The sequence below is a fragment of the Cucurbita moschata genome, unplaced genomic scaffold (assembly GCF_002738365.1).
Source record: "Cucurbita moschata cultivar Rifu unplaced genomic scaffold, Cmos_1.0 Cmo_Scf00023, whole genome shotgun sequence".
Lineage (NCBI taxonomy): Eukaryota > Viridiplantae > Streptophyta > Magnoliopsida > Cucurbitales > Cucurbitaceae > Cucurbita > Cucurbita moschata.
In genome coordinates this window covers 1,508,716-1,528,014 of record NW_019268539.1, presented here as the reverse complement: position 1 = coordinate 1,528,014, position 19,299 = coordinate 1,508,716, and the positions used below count along the sequence as shown (strand labels likewise).

Genomic DNA, 19,299 nt, shown 5'->3' with positions numbered 1-19,299 from the left:
ATGATAGAATAAATTATTAAAAATATCATTAAACTTAGCATTTTGTAAAAAAAAAAAATAATAATAAAAGAAAAACTTTTAATTTTTTTTTTACCATCTCGAAAAGAAAAATTTTAAAATATCCTTAAAACTAAAAAAAAAGATTATAAAATATATTTACGATTAATTTGTTATAAATAGTTTTTGCTTATAAAACACTCAACTTTTAAAAGGGTTTAAAAAAAAATTAAAAAATTTCAATTAATACCTTAAATTCATTTAAAAATTTAAAAAATAACTTTAAATATTTTTAAAAAAATTTCAAAAGCATATTTAAAATTTTTAAAATTTTTTAAAATATTCACATTTAAAAAAATAACCATGAAATTAAAAAAAAAAACATTAGTACCTTTAAATAAATATAATTTATGAGATATAAATAGATAATTTCATCTATTATTAATTTTTTTAATAAAAATTAAAAAATTTAAAATTTTATAGATATGTTTTTTTTTATAAATATAATAGAATATTATGTTTAAAGATATTATTAAATTTTGGAATATTATTTTTTTAAGACTAATTACAAAATTTAAAATATTATATTAATTTAGGAAAAAAAAAAAAAAAAAAGGCAGGTGAGGTCGGAGAGGGCGAGGATTTGAGGAACAGCAATCTCCACTGCACATTAATCCTACAACGATGCTTTCCTTTCTCAATTCATCAGACCCCACGTATTCTTCTCCATTGATCTCTTGCTCCCCTTCCCGTTTGCCTCCCACATTTCCGGCCACCGCCTCCGCCGCTGTTGCCGTCGCGGTTAATTTTAGAGCGGATCCTTCTCTTTCACGTGTTGCCGTCTCCAGTAGCAGCGGAACCAAATCAAGTAACCTTTTCTCAGATTCTACCTATCATGCTAAACATTTTCGGTCCAGATTCGGAAAGTATTATTCGAATTCCGACCCCGCGTTCTCAGATACTGATGACAATGACGATTACTCTGACGCTTCAGAATCTGAAACGATTTTTGAGGATGATGGAGGAGTAAGCATCCAAATCGAGAAGTTGGGTAACAATTCTCGCAGAATTTATTCGAGAATTGGTATTGATGCCTCACTTCAGGCCGTGTGGAATATCCTGACGGATTATGAGAAATTGGCTGATTTCATACCTGGTCTTGCTCTCAGCCAATTGATTTTTAAGACTGGCAACCATGCCCGACTCTTTCAGGTAGTTCTTATTCTTCTTCTTTACCACCCCTTTCCCTCCGTATGTTCTTCAGGAATTTGAACACATTTAACGATTTCTGGAGCGCTCGATTTCCATCTTTCTGTTTCTCTATACGCCATCTTGGTTATGAATATAACCCAAAAAGTTAGATATACTATAGCCCAGTTGAATGGTGTTCAATGGTGAGGATGGTTGGGAGGGAGTCACACGCTGGCTAATTTAGAGAATGATCATAGGTTTGTAAGTGAGGAATACTATTTCCATTGGTACGAGGTCTTTTGGAGAAGCCCAAAGCAAAGCCACGAGAGCTTATGCTCAAAGTGGATAATATCGTACCATTTTGTAGATTCGTGATTCATAGCATGGTATTAAAGTCATGCCCTTAACGTAGCCATGTCAATAGAATCCTCAAATATTGAACAAAATGTCAATAGAATCCTCAAATATTGAACAAAGAAGTTGTGAGCCTCAAAGGTATTGTCAAAAGTGACTCAAGTATTGAACAAAGGGTGTAATTTGTTCGAGAACTCCATAAAAACGAGTCGAGCCTCGATTAAGGGGAGACAGTTTGAGGGCTCTATAGGCCTCAGGGGAGGCTCTATAGTGTACTTTGTTCAAGGGGAGGATTGTTGGGAGGAAGTCCTACATTGGCTAATTTAGAGAATGATCATGAGTTTATAAGTGAGGAATACCATCTCCATTAGTATGAGGCTTTTTGGGGAAGCCCAAAGCAAAGTCACGAGGGCTTATGCTCAAAGTAGACAATATCATATCATTGTGAAGATTCTTGATTCTTAACCGTAAGTGTTTGAACTCAAGTATTATAACTAGATTCAAATTCAACATGGTCCGGTTATTTCCAACTGATATTAATGATTCTGTGCAGAATACCATGAATTATGTTAATTTAGTAAGCCATATTGTGAAGTGCGTGGTAAGAATTTATATTAATTTTCCATGTGAGGAGAGTGCTACTAGCCCACATTTCTAACGCCTTGGTGTCCGTAAGAACTATATTAGAACCCAAAAGTATATCCTATCCATTTCCTTCTTGGAAGATTTAACTTCGCTTCTCACCAGATGTTCTGAAGCCTGAATGTGTAGTTAGCTCTTCTTGAATGAATTAGGGAAGCTCCATTTTTTTAGGGGAAGAATCTCCTCTTTGACTCTTACATATGTTCTCATGAGACATCCACAAAAAGAAGTAATGTCTTTGGTTGACATTTATTTGGGCCTTCTTTTGGAAGTTGTGGGAAGAAAGCAATCACCAAAATTTTAGGGACAAGGAATTTACTTTTGATTGATTTCTTGATGCTATGGCATTTCTTATGGCTTCTTGGTGTCAATGCTCACTCATTTTTCTTCACTATAGCTTTTCCTCTTTACCATCCAATTAGAGAGGTTTTTCGTAACTCAATTGGATCAGGGTCATTCTCTTTTGTAATTTCATATTATCAATGAATTTGAAGGAATTTTTGGATATGGCTTACTGTACCACCCTTTCAAGAATGAAAAAGCTCTGTTATAAAAAAATTTCATCGTGACTTTCTTTTGGAATTTGTGGAAAGAAAGAAATCAGAGAATATTTGTAGAAAAGACACAAAGTTACACAAAACTTTTCGAAAATATTGTTTACCAAAGCTATATCTTGGTATAAACTGTCTAATATTTTTACTTCCTATAGTTATACCTCCCTCATTGCAAATTGGGAAAGTCTTTTGTAAATACCATGGATTATACATTCCTTTTATAAATTTCAATCATCAATGAAATTGTCGGTTAAAAAGATCCCTCATTTGTAAGCTCTCTCTCTTGGAACTATACTCAGCCCCTTGCCTGTCCCCAAGCAAATTACGTGGATGTAATGATGGATTTCACAGAGGGTCTCCCAAAATCGTATGGGTATGTTGAGGACAAGGTGACTAAATACAGACATATTCTCCCGGTGTTACTCTGTTTGCCAAAGAAATTGTGCGCTGCCATTGGTTTCCCAGACCCATTGTTTCCAACAGGGAAAAGGAGTTTGTCAGCTACTTTTTAATTGAATAATTCCGTTTACAAGACACTCAACTGCAGTAAAGTATGACGTCCACCCACAGATAGATGGGCAACCTAAAATTATGAACAAATGTCTTGAAGCCTATCTGCATTGCTTCTGCTATGAGAAACCAGAGCAGTGGAGTTTTTTAGGCTACCACGTGCTGAATTTTGGTACGATACAGTCCCATTGTAGGCAGTTTATGGCTGTTCACCATTTCTTTGGTTTTTATGGTGGATGAGACTCCAAATGACAAATTTGAGTCGCACTTAAAGATGTTCATTTAGATGGGAAGAGAGCGGGAAGATAATCTTCCCTATTACCTAAACGGGTTAGGGCAGGGATTATATTACCCATCCCCCGCCTATCTTGCTTCTTATTTATAAATATATATACACACACATACATACATACAAGTTCCCTGCGAAAATAAATGGGGAAGTTTGTGTGGAAGGAAATTGAAATAAGAGACAGGGATGAAGAAGACTTCCTTGTTCCCGACCCACCCTGTGGACACAATACTTTCTCTGTTCTTAAAGCTCTATTTGACTATAGCACAAGAGTGAATGAAAACATTTGTTGATTTGCTTCTCCATGAATTGAACTACGAAGTGGAAGTCTTGGTATTTCTAGAAATCTGCCCTATTGCTAGCGTTCTTTAGCCACCAAATGCAATGAAAGGCTTACATCCAACTTCCTAAGCCCCTTTAATCTGCTGCGAATGATTCAGGGTGTTGCTTATAAGTTGGACATTCCTCCACTTAATCCATTGCCCTTGGGGCTGGGGCCAGTGCACGGGCTTCCCCTTTCACGTCGCAAAGATCGAGTGGTCGTTAAACCACCCAAGGTCTTTTGTGTGTGGAGGAACACCGAGACTGCTAATTTGGAGATTCTGTTTTGCTAGAAGGATCCTCTTGAGTTCGAAAGCATGTCGAATTGATATCAACTGCAAGCAATTCCCAGATTACCTTAAGGACAAGGTGTCTTTTGGTCTGGAGCAAAGGTTAAACCCTAATTACCAACGTTTACACAAGGAGTAATAAGGGAAGGGTAAAGTGAGCCAGCCCTCTCGAATGGGCTATGTGCAATTTTGTATTGTGTGTTCAGCTCTAATCTTCTGTAGGAATGTGCAATTTTGTATTGTGTATTCAGCCCTTAGTTTCTATATTTTAGTGTAATTGTTTTACCCCTGTCTGGAACATTGAATTTCATGTGGTTAACTACAGTTTACTGCCAGTACGCTTTATTGCTTGACAAATTGTAAGAAACCCTTGTTTGTGCTCTCGCCTCCTACTTTCATATATGTGAAATATGTGAAATATGTGAAATATGTGAATGATTTAGTATATCCCCACATCGATTGAAGCTGGTGCTGCACATTGAGCTCATTCAGTTGTGACATGGTCACCTCTTATTATCATTGTTGCGTATTATTCAAAGGGTATAGAGCTTTTTCAGCTGGTGTGGAGGAGGCGCACTTTTGTTTTCCTTTTTACTAAACTAGTGGTGGGTCCTGTGGTTCCTATACCGATGTGTTTTCTGGTCCTTTTCTTTTAGTTCTTCGACCCGAAGCAATAGCTTCTAGCTAGTTCAATGGATAAGATGGCTGTGCTTCAGCTCACTCAAGAATGGGATGACAATGGTCAGCCAACAAGCTCGTTCTGATCTTGGATGCAGTACATTGGAATCCTGAAGCACCACCACGAACGCTACCACGTGTTCTCTTTCGTGATGTACTCAATATTGTTTTCCTCAAATTTTACATTATTTGAAGTGAGAAGTTTGATCCAATCCTGGACTTTTGACACCACACCTTCACATGCTCTTTTTCTTTTCTTCATGCCTATTAACATGCTTTGACATTCTTCCAATAGGTTGGACAGCAAAACTTGGCCTTTGGTTTCAAATTTAATGCTAAAGGAACCATTGATTGTTATGAGAACGACCTTGAAATTCTTCCTTCGGGTAAAAGGCGAGTTATCAAATTCAAGATGATAGAAGGTGACTTTGCTCTCTTTGAGGGAGAATGGTCCATTGAACAGGTAATCATCCTTTGCATTGATCAATACATTTCTATTAGAAGGCATTTACTTTTCATGTAACAATCACAATCAATTCAGTAGGATTTCCCCACATTTCTCTTAATCCTTTTGGTTATAATCAACTTGGTTATGCTGATGCAGTTTGATGAAGATAGACTCAAAGACGATGGTAACTTGCAAGATCAAGAAGTAAATACAGACGATGGTAACTCGCAAGATCAAGAAGCAAATACAATTCTATCGTATAGGGTCGATGTAAAGCCAAAGCTTATGTTACCTATTCGACTTATTGAAGGTAGGCTTTGTGACGAGATAAAGCTTAACCTAATGTGTATTCGAGAAGAAGCACATAAAACCAGTTCAACCACCAGCTAATGGATTCTTCTCACATTCATATAATGTAAATCATCTCGATCTCGATTTATACTGCGCAATGCCATAAATTCCTTCGTTCAAAATAGTTCGAGCACAAATATTCTTGCCAAAAGCTTCATTGGATTTGTCATTAACCAACTCAAACAAATGGCTATGGTATTTTCTTCAACACTTCATACCTTGATTCACAACAATAAGGCAAAATACGTTTTATTTCATTACAAACAAAGAGCTTGGAGTTTCTCTAGCAGGAGATCTCTTGATGTTGCACTCTTCACATCCTCCATTTGACAGCCATAACCTTATAAACCATACTCACATAAGTTACAATATATATAGAATTGTAATTTATGGGGTAAAGAAGAATGAGCTTACTTCATGGAGACAAATATACAGCTTCTAGATGTTCTTGGGCGACATTATCATATATCATTGCAGTGAATACAGCAATTTTATGAGGACTAGGGGTGTACCAATCAAAGACCAGCCCATTGGTCTCTTTGGTAACTATTATTGTCTAGTTTGCTGAACATGTAAATCATAAATCTGTCAAATATAGGTATCGCCACCTACATGTGGCAAACTCTATTCACACTTTTACAAGAAAACACTCGCCTATTGCGTACAGGCAGACGACAGCTTAGGACAAGGGGTATCGACCAGGAATCTATGTTACAAGCTTGTTCGTCTAACTATTTGTCGATTCTGAGGTTATTGCATAAATGACCCAATTCGGGTCGTCCCTTCATCCATAATGTGAATTTCATATCCTCTGCCTTGGTACAGTAGAGGTAGGATTTGAAAGTGATGAGAAAAAAGTAACGCCTGCAGCAGACACAAAGTTGAATTACAATTACACAACTTATTTGAGCCCAAAAAAAAACAAAAAAAAACAAAATACAAAACTTCTCATTGGATCCATGAAACGAGGTAAACTGTGAATGGAAAAATTTCGTTAGCCACTGCAAAATATCTAGCTCGAGCAAATTAACGATAACTAACGATTAAATCACCACTAAACCCAAAAACTAATCCTGATAGATTACAAAAAATTTAATCATGTAAATAATTTAACTCTTCACTTGTGGGCATGGAAATTGGAAAAGAGCCCAAGTGAAAATCAATATTAATGGGAAAAATGACAATAAAAGGATTAGAAAACAAGACCATTTTAATACCAAAAGGTTAAGCTAATGTATACGATAAATTTAATTATATCAATAATTGAACTCTAACCTGAGAGCCTTAATACCCATATCCATGAGGTAAGCTCGATGTTCCTCATCATAGCCAGGAAATTTTTTAAGTTCCTTGCAGTAGTAGTAAATGTCATCTCGTAAATGCCCTGCTCCTGCACACCTTCAAAAGCAAATGAAGAATTCAGCTTTACTGTTAAAAAGAAAGGAGTAACTCCACAGCAGGTTACAAAGGCACAGAACAATTAAAGGAGGTAATCTTCTCTTAGGTGCACACCCATACACAATAAGGCAAAAGCCATAAATAATTTTTCGCATACCTTTCAATGACAATGTCTACATCTGCTTTACTCTTAGGACCGTGCATGAGAACTCGTGTAAGGCTTAGGATGTCACGATAATCACCGAGTCTGAATGCTGCTTCTTCAGATGCTTGAGCATGCAAACCGTCTTCATATGCATAAGATAAATCTGCATTAGCTATGGATTGTGGAATATTTGAAGCAAAATCTGCCTCGGCACCAAGTCTTATGCATAGAATGGCCATTGCATATGCCACTCCTCCAAATCCTGTGTGTGACACAAAGAGGTAGCATCCTGCAGAGCTAGAGAAAAAAAATTATTTCAAGAATTTGAATTTTGTAAAAGGCTGCGAAAAATGAAAGCTGGTTCTGAAACCATAACACATTGGGGCTTGAGAACTACAATAGTCCGGCAATGCTGATCTTTTAACCAATCATAGAACTCGTGAATCTGAACAACCTCGTAAATAATGAAAAGCTTATAAACTATCAAGACAAAATAAAAGGAAATTTTGTTATTTATTGCATTTTAATTCTTGAAGCAATACTGTCACTATTGTAAAGGCATTCCACTAAGAAGCGCCAGAACCGAGCATATTATTTGAAAAACATGGATCCTAAGGTCCTTTAAGAACACGAACCCAAGATCAGGTCTAGAGGGGCATCCTCAAAAGCTGGCAAATATTCTATGTTTGACTGTATTTTCACCCTACACTTTTTATAGTCAGTCCTTAAGTGTTCCTTTTTTTCTGGAGCACTTGGTCTTTATAGTTTATAAGCACATAAGCTCTCTAATTAGCTTATCCATATAAAAAACTACGAAATCTTAACAATTTCTTTTTATATAGGGACTAAGTTATTATAAATTTTGAAGTACATGGACTAAAGTGTTGCATATTAAAGTTTAGAAACTAAATTGTAACAGAATAAAAGTATAAGGATTAAATAGTTATAGACTAAATTCAGGAACTTGTTTCTTTCCTAAAGTTTATGGACCAAAAGCGTTTATTAACTCTAAAAATATGTTAACATCGAGACCCATGGAAATCTTCGGGGGAAGGTACTTACTTATCTTTACAGAACTGGATGGCATCAACATCGGAAGCTAATGCTTCCCTCTCCCTGGTCAATGGTACCCTCTTATAAGTAACATCATGTCCCTCATCTTTAAGATGAGCATAAACTTCAGCAGGAGTCTTCACATCATCAGCAAAGATATTCTCCCAATATCCTATAACATTGGATTGATTCAATGATGGATTATACTCCTCACGATGTAAAAGCATACGACCACCAGATTGTTTGATTTCTGATAATATGTCTTCTTTTAATCGTGCTTCCATGTGTTCTACCTACATTTGATCACATTGAATGAAGTTGGGATATCTGAGCTGGTTATTTATTCATAAACAATAAGAATGTATGTAGTTACAAACCACTGGACCGGTAATTCCGGCATGCTTGAGAGTATCAAATGGTTTATTCAGCTCCCTGAGGACAAATGGGGTGTCATTGATGTATACAACCGCTTCTTCTCTCAGATCAATTATTGCCACATTCAGAGTAGAAGATGCATCGACTTTGAGCTTAGTACATAAATATACTAGCATCTCTCGTGCTCCAGTAATTGTTGGAGTTCCCATGCTATAAATCGGGTATCCATCAACCTTGGGACCAATTAGGTAAGAAACCATGCTTTCATTAAGATAAATAAAAAAACTATAAAAAGGCAGACAAAAAAAGGAAAAAAAAAAAAAAAACGGGGAAGGGGTTAAAGAACATATGAATTCCATGGAGTTGCCAATGGAATGAAGAACAGATTATAAAAAGGGACAAAAAGAACAAGGCCAGTAAAAGGTAGACCAAAGAGAAACATAATGCAATATGAAAAATTAATGCCTTAGTCCCACATAAGGGAAAATCTCTGTACTATTTAATAACTAATAATTCTACGCATGCGGATTGTAAAATATAGAACCTCTTTAAATAGGTCATGATATCAATATAGAAAAGAAACTAGGAAAAGCAAACATATACCTTGAACACATGAGGTGCACCATGAATTTGTATATAGCTGGAAGTTCTCTGCCCAGGAAAGAAGTACATTTTAAGAATAGAGCCCTCACCCAAAACAGAACCACAACGAGCCTTAACAACAGCCTCCATGACAGCATCTCCATGTTGAGACTCATGCTGAGCTCTCAATGCCTCCTGAATTTCCAAATTTAACATTACTCCGTATATGCCCCTTCATTTCTGACATTGGGTAACTTAACTGTAGAGAGAGAGAGAGAGAGATTGGACTTACAGGCACAGTAAAAAATCTCCCAGGCCTTAATCTTATGCTCCATTTCATTGCTTGAACCTCTGGTTTCTGATGCAACCAATTCTTGAATGTCATCCCCCTACATTCTCTATTTTCATAGATACCATCAAATGCTTCACTCCCAAGATACGCAGCAAAAGCAATCAAACGGAAATAACGCTCCAAATACTCAGCTCCACGGTTCAAGGCTACCCTCCTCACCCTTGGCTCCACATGTTGATTAAATACCTTCCTGTACTGCAGAACAGCCTGGCGAATGTTCTGCAGTGCAGAACATCTATCAATAATAGCATCTAAGGCTTCTCTGCATTCCATGCCATTATCAAATAGTCTCGTAATCTTCCACAACAATAAGATGTCATTTATACCAAACACACGGCTCTGATTTTTCTGTTTAACTTCTGTATGTGTGGAGGGTGATAATGCAGCGTTACTTTCAGTATTTTCATCACTCGAGGTACCGCCATCCACGTCTTCATGGGTTTTCTTATTGAGCAGAACTTTAATAGGCCTTCCATAATCCATCCGAAGTTTTAATAGACATGCAATTACAGTTCCAGTGGTTGTTCTTCCTATACCCATCTAACAACATAAAACAAAGATTAAAGAGTAGTAAAACAAATTAAAAAGAAATGATGATCATGATTCTTTGAACCACAAGTTGACGTGCAGGCAAAGTAGGTAGAGTGGAAACTTCTACCTGGCAGTTGAACACAAACGCAGTATCCTTTGAAGCAGAAACTATATTCAATGCCAATGCATCAAAGTCAGAACTTTTAGGAGCTTTACCATCAGTAATTGGTACACGTGCATACTTAATAGGAAAGCCATCACACTCTAGTCTTTTGAAAACTTCAAATGGGGTCTGAACAGACTCAGAGCTCACATGTTCCCAAGTGTCATATATTTGCCGATTGTCTGTTTCGTGAATGACCATTATTGCACCTCCATATCGTTCAGCTTCCCTCAGAATATCTTCTTTTAGTCGCGCCTCCATTCTCTCCACTCGCTCTCGATCAATTCCCTGAAAAGAATGTTCATAATTGTGACTTATCAAAGGATGGTGAAACAGAGTAAACAATAGCTTGAAAGGAACAAGTGTGGCTATTGCATCATATGAATTGTCAAGACCAAATGCAGGGTGAGTTTTGATGGGGAGGTAATTTTCTGTCCAAGGTTTAGCTGGCTAATCTAACCCATATACATATTGTAATTTGCTATGATTGTTGGTTTAGTTAGAGCTTTCCGATTGTGACAGAATTCATACAATTTTTTCGCTCTCTCTTTGGTGCATGGATATTGACCCAAGATCCCATCGACCACATTTTAATGTTTTAGTCCTATTAACATGAAAATCTTGAATGTAAGGTGTACCGTGTACTCCAACATGTTCTTGTACGGTCTTTCAACTTCGCGGAGCACGAATGGTTTTCCATTGATATAGATAACAGGTTCTTCCCTCATATTGTGCCAAAATATTGGACGGCCACCTTCAGAACTGCCAATTCTTCTGATGACAGATCGAATACCATCAACGGTGGGATTTGCCACTCCATAGACGGGAAATCCAGGGACTTCTCTAAAATTGGGTGCACCTTCCACCCTCTCAGGTAGACTTTGGTTTTGACAACCAGGACAATGGTCACTCTTTAAGACAGTTAGACTTCCAAGAACCTCCCCATTTCTCAAGGCAGCGACTACACCCATCTCAGAAGGACGACCATCAGCAGATTCAGAAATCTTCAACAGGGTAGGCTTCAAACTTGCATATCCGAGTGCACCCATAGGATCTCTTCTCAGCAACCTTCAAACGCACAAAATAGTGTGACAAGAAAGTTAGCTATAGTTTGCTCCAGAAATCTAGGATTCTCAGAGGGGATAAAATTTTGTGAATTCAGATACAGTATGACCTTGGTATTCAATAAACAAGATAAATAGCATAAGCAATCTTCTGAGATAGTACTTGTCAATGCATATGCAATTACTGTTGAAGTATCCCGATTACATTTCACAACACGTGTTTAAGATTTCAATGCATACAACTGAATCAAGCCGAACTAAAATTGATGCATTAAGAACTAATGTATGAAAAATGTATATTTGGATGCAAATCATGTGAAGGTAGATTCCAGAAAGCCAACATAACAACTAACTCCTCACTTAGCATAATCAAGTCAATGTGGATCAGTATAATAGAATGCAATAAAGTGGTTGGACCACCAGCAGCTATTGTATCTTTCTTAAACTGGCCATCGGAAAAAAATGTTCCCCAACAATTTTTGCCGCAGCTTCTCCAAGGCAATGCCAGGATTCTTGCCGATCATCACTTTACCTCTTGTGTCATCCAAATCAAATATAGTATTTAAATTAAAATTTGTATCAGAAACAATTATAAGTGTAGAACTTGGACTAATGGCCAACCCCCATGATTTAAAAAAGAAAAAGAAGTTCATGAAAAACTTTTACCACAGCTTCTCCAAGGCAATGCCAAGGCTTTTGACCGATCATCTCTTTAATCTCTTGTGTCATCCAAAACAAATATTGCATTTAAGTTGAAATTGGCACCAGAACTAGTTATAAGTGTATAACTTGGACCAACCCCCATGAATCAAAAAGAAGATGAAGACAGAACGGAAAGATTTACATAATGCAATTTGCTATACCGGCGTATGATACTATACAGTTCAGGCCTTTCTTTCATCCATTCAGCAAAACTGCAATGACCGGATGAAGTAGAACGTAAAGCTGATCTCTCTGAATGGATATAAACAGCAAAGCATATGAGAAAGTAGTATCTTTCCAAGTACTCCACAAAAAATGACAATGCTGCTTCTCTCTTCATCTCATCAGCTTGCCGCAAAATACTGTTGCGATATGTGGCAATTGCTTCTCGCAAATTCTGTAGTTCAATTTAACGACACATCCTATTGTTGTGAATTTCATGATAAAATTGAAAAGACAACAATAGAAAGTAGAATAGCAAGTAAAAAAAGAAACCTACACTTCGACTTAAATCAGCTATATCAATTAGAGGATGTGCCAGTATTGATTAGGTTCAAAGATTACCTGCATGGAGGCACATTTATCTATGACTTTATCCACTTGTCGTTTGCCTTCAGCACCACCCTGAAGGGAATTATCCTTGTTATAATAGGAAAAAAATACTAGCTAAGAAATTTAGCAAAAAGTGGTAAGAGACAGCATCAAGTACCTCCAATACTCGAGTCAAGCTTCGTATAACTGCATACTCTCCTCTACGAATTGCTTCGTCCGAATTTGGCAAATTGTCATCGACATTAGTACTGTAATTTGAAACTTTTCCAATTGAATTTGTCCTTGTGATACCTAGATGATTCGGTAACAAGATTAACATTAACATTAACGGCATACTAACATAATCCAGCTAAAATCCAACTAATTTAGGGGATTATGTGTATACTTTTAATATCCTTGCAAGAACTGCTCGTTATCATTTTTTTTGGTTATTAAAAAAAAAACATTGAGAAGAAGTGAAGGAATACAGGGGCATACAAAAAAGGAGCTCAGCAGAGGGAGCCAAACTAAAACAAAAGGGCTCTAATAACCAAATAAGACCTAAAAATAATTTTAATGTCCTTGCAAGAATTTTTTTTAGCCATTTAAGTTATTTCATAAAAGAAACCTAAATCTTGAACAAGAAGGATTCTCTAATTTAAATAAATATTTTACAGGGTCTCTGAGACAAACTAATAAAACTATAATACAGCTTGCAAGCAGTTACCATGTACGTTTACATGCTTTGAAACACAATGATCTACTAATATATAAAGGTAACCATGATAAGAAAACCTCAGATTAGAAGTATTCATGATAAACGCTCTTTAATCTAGCAAAATAAAGATAAAACTAATACTTTCCTTTTTCCCTTTAAACAAAAAACTAATACTTCAATCCTGACCCATAACCAATGGATCACATCAAACACAATCTCTCCCTCTCTCCAATAAAAATCATGATATACTGAAAAAAATTAGGAGAACCTTTCATTAAGAAATGTGCAACTATAGGCATGTAAAAACAAAAGAAGCCACAGAAAAGATCTTCCCAAGAAAAGCAAGATCCTCCCAGAAAAAAATTGATCAAGATACATATGAAAACCCAAGTGTACCCATTCTGTTCTAAAAATAAATGGTGGAAATTGATTAAATTAGAAATACATGGGGTCCATAGAGAGATAATGAATAATTCTCCACACTTACGAGGCACTCAAATCCCTTGAAAAAAAATTCTTTAATCGCACTTGAACCAAATACATATACAACAAAACGTGGCTCAATATCTATCTGCCACAACACCCTCTTCACACAATATGAAAAATGTGTTATTTTCATGATGATGTCAGATTGGGTGTCTTACTGTGCTTTGTAGTTCTTTTTAACTATTCTGAGCTCGCTAAGTTTTATGATGTTCAGGCATAATTCTCAGGTTTATCTACACATTTTTCCGTATAAAAGGAAAATAATCCAAAAACAAATTCTCCAACTTGATGACTAAGAATTTAAGAATCTAGTGAAAATATGAGGCTGCTGCTTTAATATCTCCCTTTGAGAACCCACATTTGAAGAGTTTTGAATATTATCCTTTGCTTTCTTATTCTTAAACATTAAAGGCCATCCTTAGTTTCTTATTTTTAATAGTTGAAGCCCTTTCCCTATTTATTGTGCATTTGACACTGTTTTTTTTGGTTTGGCTTCACTTGTTTTGAGCTGATTTTTGGCATGCATTTGCATATCCTTTCATTTACTCTATGAAAGTTCCGTACCTCAGGAAATACTAATTAAGATCTACCAAGATATCACATACTTAGAACATTGGAAACAGTTCAATGTTCAAAACCATCTGAGTATAGACTCCATTTTCCTGACAATTTAGTGGCATTAATTCATGAAAGTGACAAATATGTTTCTCTTATTGAAGCTTGTGACCTCGAATTACGTGAAATTCCTCTCATGAACACACAAGGATGTCATTTTTTTTTATTGTTCACTTCAAGATTATAGATTATTTTTAGTTGGTACTTCTGCTTCTTTGGAGGTTTGGGTTCATTGGTTCTCTGTTGATGGTTTGGAGCTCAGCTCTGCTTTTCTCCTTGTAGGGTTTTATATTTGGATGGAACTCTCTTCAGAATATCCCCCTGTTGGTTCTATTCAACTCTATTTTTGGGCCTTTTTCCTTTGTTTCATGGTTCGCTGAAGTTGTCTTTGGTTTAGTTTTCAAAGGGTGGTCTTTAAAGTTATGCTTAATTTTCCATGCACTTTATTTACAAGTTTCTCTTATGTTTTGTTTGCTTAGAGACATTTCTGTTGTGGGTGTTTCTTTTATGTTATCTTTTTATGTCCATGCTTTGTATCTTTGAGCGTCAGTCTCTTTTCATTTATTAAGTGGAAATTTCATTTATTAAGGCAGGATACTAGAGTACGAGGTTTTGTGTTTGAACCTCTATAATTTCATTTCCTCCCCAATTAATATTGATTTCCACTTGTTTAACCTTCTAAAATTCTCATGCCCACAAGTGAGAGGGAATGAAAGCATTGATATAAGTAAATTTACCTTAGCCTATTAGCTTAGGCTTTCGGGTTGATAGATGATTAACACTAAGTTTCCAAACAAAAAAAATCTAACTTTTCTTCGAACAACATTATATAAGAAATAATGTTAAAAGAAAATTATATAACTATAAATTAAAGATATTTTGCATTAATTTGAGTACAAAAGACAACATTACTACCAGAAGCTCCAACTCGATTCAAGTAGACCAAAGTTGCAATCACCATTCCAGTTGTAGTTCGCCCACGACCCATTTGACAATTGAAAATTATCTCCGTGTTTATGTCAACTTGAGAAATTTTGCGAACCTGTATACAAGAATGAATACTAGATAATGTACCTAACAGGATATTCCAACCAAGCTACAAACAGAACAATGAGAAAAAGAAAAAAAAAAAAAAATTACTCCAACAAGCATAAAAAACACCAATTAAAGATAAATGAATGGGAGAACTATATGACACCGTGGGTTTAGACGCAAGTTGTAACTATGTTCATGTGGGTGCTTTTACTTTAATTGAATTAAAATTGGAGCCTTTAAAATCGTGGATTCAAACTCTAGTCACTGATATATTAAATATTCTATATTAAATGAAATAGCAAGCAAATGCCAAATGAGTTCAGTCAAATGCACAACTAGCATCGACATCTACAATCATTAATGAAAAGGAAGAATGATATAAAGAATTCATCCCTTTCGAGTAAAACCGTTAAGCGAGAAGATAGAGAAAGTACAAAATGATGGGTAAGTAGGTCCATTTGTAATTAAATTTTTATAGAAAGCAAAGAGAAATATATAAATTAGAATAAGAAAAGAATCTAAAGACGGGGTAGAGGAAACTTCATCACAAAAAACTACTTGACTAGCGCTTTTTTAATCACTGATAACTGTCAGGAGGTTGCAGTTAAAAAAAAGATTTAAAAGGTAAAGAGGCCAACCAAGAGTACAAATTATAAAAAGAGTTGAAAGGAAGAAACTTATCTGGAAAAGATCTATCATTTATTTCAAGCCATAAGTGCCACAAAAGAGCTCCAGTAGCACAATATTCCAAATCCTAGCTTTGCCTAACAGAATCCAACTATTAAAGACCTTCAAAGAGCCAACCATTGAGCCGGGGAAGAAAATCTACAATCCCTAGATTTTTGAAAATAGCAGGCCTTAAAAAGCCAAGGAACAGTGATGAAACAAGTGACCAATAACTTCCATCTCCCTCAAGAATAATCTACAACCAGATGGAGACAAAGCCCAACATCTAAACTTCTTTGAAGCAAATCATCAGTTTTAAAGTTTCTGAATGCCATTGACCAGAGAAGCATTTTTTTCTTTGAGCAATTACATTTCAACACCAAGCTAGTGAGGGGAATATTAGCCTTTGAAGTGGTGTTAGGGAGGCTTAAGAAAGCTGACCTTGTGGAGTAAATTCCAGAACTCTCAAGGGACAAAGTTAACCAAACCAGCTTGACTTAGGCATACTAAATCCACGTTTCAATGATCACCACCCAACTGTCTACTTCTCTACCAAACAGCCCTCATCAAAGGCCAAAGTTTCAGGATTGCTTACAATTATGCCAACACTCCAGAATGGAAGCACCTTTATTGCTGGAGATGACTTAAGAGGTCAGGAAAACAAGACTGAAAAGAAGCTTGATCAAGCCAAATATCCATCCAAAATCGAATTTGATTGCAAGCACATTTTTTGGCATGTCCACCCAAGGCTTGTTACTTTTTTTTCCCCTTGATTCTCGAATTCTTTCATCAACCACCCTTGAGAATTAGCACCATAAACGAGGGGAATTCCTTCTTGAGTAAATCTCCAAATCCATTAAATAAGCAAGTATTTTAGTGAGTGAGAGAGTCTATACCCAACCATAAAGCGTCATGGGAAAAGAAGTCCACTCCCAGTTTGCTAAGTTTTGATATCACTTATACATGCCACCGTTCCATATGAAGTCTTTGATAATATCTTCCATAGAGTTGACACGTTCTTTGAAGCCTTTGGAAGAGAAAAGTGATGAATAGGCAGGCTATTAAATACTGATCGTGCGAGGATAACACTACCCTCTTTTGAAAGGAGGCTTCTCCACCCGTCCAGCTTATCTTTCATATTTCAATGGGAGGATTCCAAAGTATTTCGTGTTGATTTCTCCCAAGAGGGAAGCGTAAAAAAGTTAATGGGAGGATTCCAAGGTGATTTAAGCTAAGCAGTATTGGTTAACTTAAAAAAGGCTGACTGAGCAGTGAGCTTGCCAGATTTTTTGAAGGACCAATAAGCTCTGTCATACCATCCACGCATTGCTACCTGTTCATCTTGCCAGAACTTGATTCTTCCCCACTATTTGCCTTTTAGTTAATGGAATTCACGAAGAAAGCAATGTTTTTAGATATGTCAACCCATGGTCTTGCTTTAGAAACTCGTTTAGAAGGAAGAAACATCCATCCCAGAGGCTCACAACCATAGATACTAGCAACCACCGTCCTCCCTAAAGTATTTTCTTCTTGCACAAATGTCCACAGCCGTTTCAAGAGAAAAACATTTGCTCCTCTGTCTCAATGATCCGATTCCAAGGCCACCATTGTGAAGGGGCAAGGAAGTCCAGCTCCATTTAACCGAGCACCCCAAAAGAAGTTTCTAAAACTTCAGTTAGGCTTTAGATAAAGCTCCCTTCCGTGCCATTATCTCCCTAAATTTGTCCTTTGTGCATGTCAAACTCTGATCAGAATCACCATTTTTTCCATCGTTATGTATTTCATTGCTGGTGTGCTTGTTTTAGTCTTTTTAATATGTACCAAGCTTTTGGTTTGGATTCACGCACAAGGATTCAACATCTCCTTTGTGACCCTTCCCTTCCAACAAAAGCAAAGATTCTACAGATTAATGCTTCCAAGAAAATTCGTTCAGAAATTTTGTTTGAAAGAAACCAGAAAATCTTGGATTATAAGTTTCTTGATTGGGAAGTTTGTTTTGAACTCATCAAGATTAAAGTTTCTTATTGGTGTTCTCTATTCAGGTTTTCAAGCTATTCATTTTCTGATGTTTGCTCCAATTGGAGGGCTTATTTGTACTCTTGTTCTTTTGTTTTCTACTTTACTTTTGCTTTCTTCTTTCTTCGTCTACTCTTTGTAGACTTCGTACGTTAATAATCCCTTTAACTTTTTTATCATTAATTTAAAGTATTGTTTCTTGTTTCTACAGTAAAAAAAAACATGTTTTACTCTTTAAATTAAATCTCAACTTCCCACATTACATCCATCAATATTCAAATCAAAGCAAATCATCTGAAAAGTCTTCTTCATCTCACAAGAAATGTCTTCCCAATCATCATGTGCATTCAATCTTTGATATGACTATCAAATTTTCCCAATTCAAGTCAATTACCTCAAACACCTTTTGTAACCAAGAAGCCGATAGAACTACCCTACTGCTTGACAAAATCTGCATAGGACCTCTGATTCTGGAGCATAACTTGGCTTAACTAGTTTCTTCTTACTCTCCTTCGCAAACCCCTCTGAGAATTAAAATTGATCGAGTCTGAATGTTCTGACCTTAGCCAACCAAATTCTTTTTACTTTTTTTTAATAAGAAATGACCAAGGAGTGTATATATATATATATATATCTTAAGAGCGCAAAAGTTTCCAATATTTCTCCAGATATTGAAGTTACAAAACATGCGTCCTTCATATCTACAGCAAAACAGCATAAGTTCCAAAATCAAAAGGAGAAAAACAAACTCGAGCGACTTGTCAGATTAAGAAACCTTCAAAATTAGCCTGCTCCCTATCTAAAACAAAGCAAAGGAAAACTAACAGAAACAAAAAAGATTCCTAAAACATGCTACGCCCTAATTTCTTAGGATATCTGACTCTCACACTAAGGCATTAGAAGCACTTGCAATTCTTAGCCAGTGCTCAGCGCATTCCTTCCTGATGGGGCCAGTAATGGCTGAACCGTTCATCTGATCCTTGGGGTTGACAATAACAACAAATTATCTTCAAACTACATGTAGACACCATACTTAAGAAGAAACAGAGGAAAGCTCCTGTTCTTTCGTCTTTTCTTCCAATGTTAATCCACCATTAGACAACTGAATTTAAAAATACTTGTTTTCCACGCAACAACAGCTTAAATTCAAGATAAATTGCAGAGAAGAACTTGAGTACTTACTTGACTTGAAATATCTTTGAATCTTCAAGACCTAACAAAAAAAAAAAAAAAAAAAAAAAA

General features: G+C 36.2%; 2 protein-coding genes across 5 annotated transcripts in view; one reads left to right on the top strand and one right to left on the bottom strand.

Annotated features, from left to right (window-relative positions):
- The first annotated feature begins 610 nt into the window (after window positions 1-610).
- On the top strand, window positions 611-5,759 carry LOC111460246. Of its 3 annotated transcripts, none has more exons than XM_023103414.1 (4): window positions 611-1,209; window positions 5,122-5,289; window positions 5,431-5,458; window positions 5,495-5,759. In XM_023103414.1, the coding sequence occupies exons 1-4, from the start codon at window positions 682-684 to the stop codon at window positions 5,662-5,664; spliced, it is 894 nt and encodes a 297-aa protein (XP_022959182.1). In that variant the 5' UTR covers window positions 611-681; the 3' UTR covers window positions 5,665-5,759. The 3 variants fall into 3 exon arrangements, with proteins under 3 accessions (XP_022959182.1, XP_022959183.1, XP_022959181.1); XM_023103415.1 differs by having other exon boundaries at window positions 5,431-5,478; window positions 5,516-5,749; XM_023103413.1 differs by having other exon boundaries at window positions 5,431-5,713.
- The window catches only part of LOC111460243 (paladin), a 26,187-nt gene continuing 12,593 nt past the window's right edge, over window positions 5,706-19,299 (bottom strand). The window contains exons 8-21 of one of the 2 annotated variants that reach the window (XM_023103403.1): window positions 15,256-15,382; window positions 12,700-12,833; window positions 12,555-12,614; window positions 12,152-12,387; window positions 10,863-11,292; window positions 10,189-10,512; window positions 9,471-10,070; window positions 9,200-9,373; window positions 8,599-8,829; window positions 8,231-8,514; window positions 7,181-7,465; window positions 6,901-7,023; window positions 6,040-6,489; window positions 5,706-5,965 (exon numbers count right to left, since the gene is read on the bottom strand). In XM_023103403.1, coding sequence (XP_022959171.1) covers window positions 6,357-6,489; window positions 6,901-7,023; window positions 7,181-7,465; window positions 8,231-8,514; window positions 8,599-8,829; window positions 9,200-9,373; window positions 9,471-10,070; window positions 10,189-10,512; window positions 10,863-11,292; window positions 12,152-12,387; window positions 12,555-12,614; window positions 12,700-12,833; window positions 15,256-15,382 — 3,141 coding nt within the window. In that variant the 3' untranslated portion in view covers window positions 5,706-5,965; window positions 6,040-6,356. Of the gene's footprint in view, window positions 5,966-6,039; window positions 6,490-6,900; window positions 7,024-7,180; window positions 7,466-8,230; window positions 8,515-8,598; window positions 8,830-9,199; window positions 9,374-9,470; window positions 10,071-10,188; window positions 10,513-10,862; window positions 11,293-12,151; window positions 12,388-12,554; window positions 12,615-12,699; window positions 12,834-15,255; window positions 15,383-19,299 lie in introns of those variants that run through there. The other variant, XM_023103404.1, reaches the window with a different exon arrangement.

What these genes read in the sequence shown, in the direction of transcription:
- LOC111460246 (XM_023103413.1), top strand. Translation starts at nt 682, where the DNA reads ATGCTTTCCTTTCTCAATTCATCAGACCCCACGTATTCTTCTCCATTG. An exon ending in ACCATGCCCGACTCTTTCAG is followed by an intron (nt 1,210 to 5,121) that starts GTAGTTCTTATT and finishes TTCTTCCAATAG; the next exon opens with GTTGGACAGCAAAACTTGGC. An exon ending in GAGAATGGTCCATTGAACAG is followed by an intron (nt 5,290 to 5,430) that starts GTAATCATCCTT and finishes ATGCTGATGCAG; the next exon opens with TTTGATGAAGATAGACTCAA.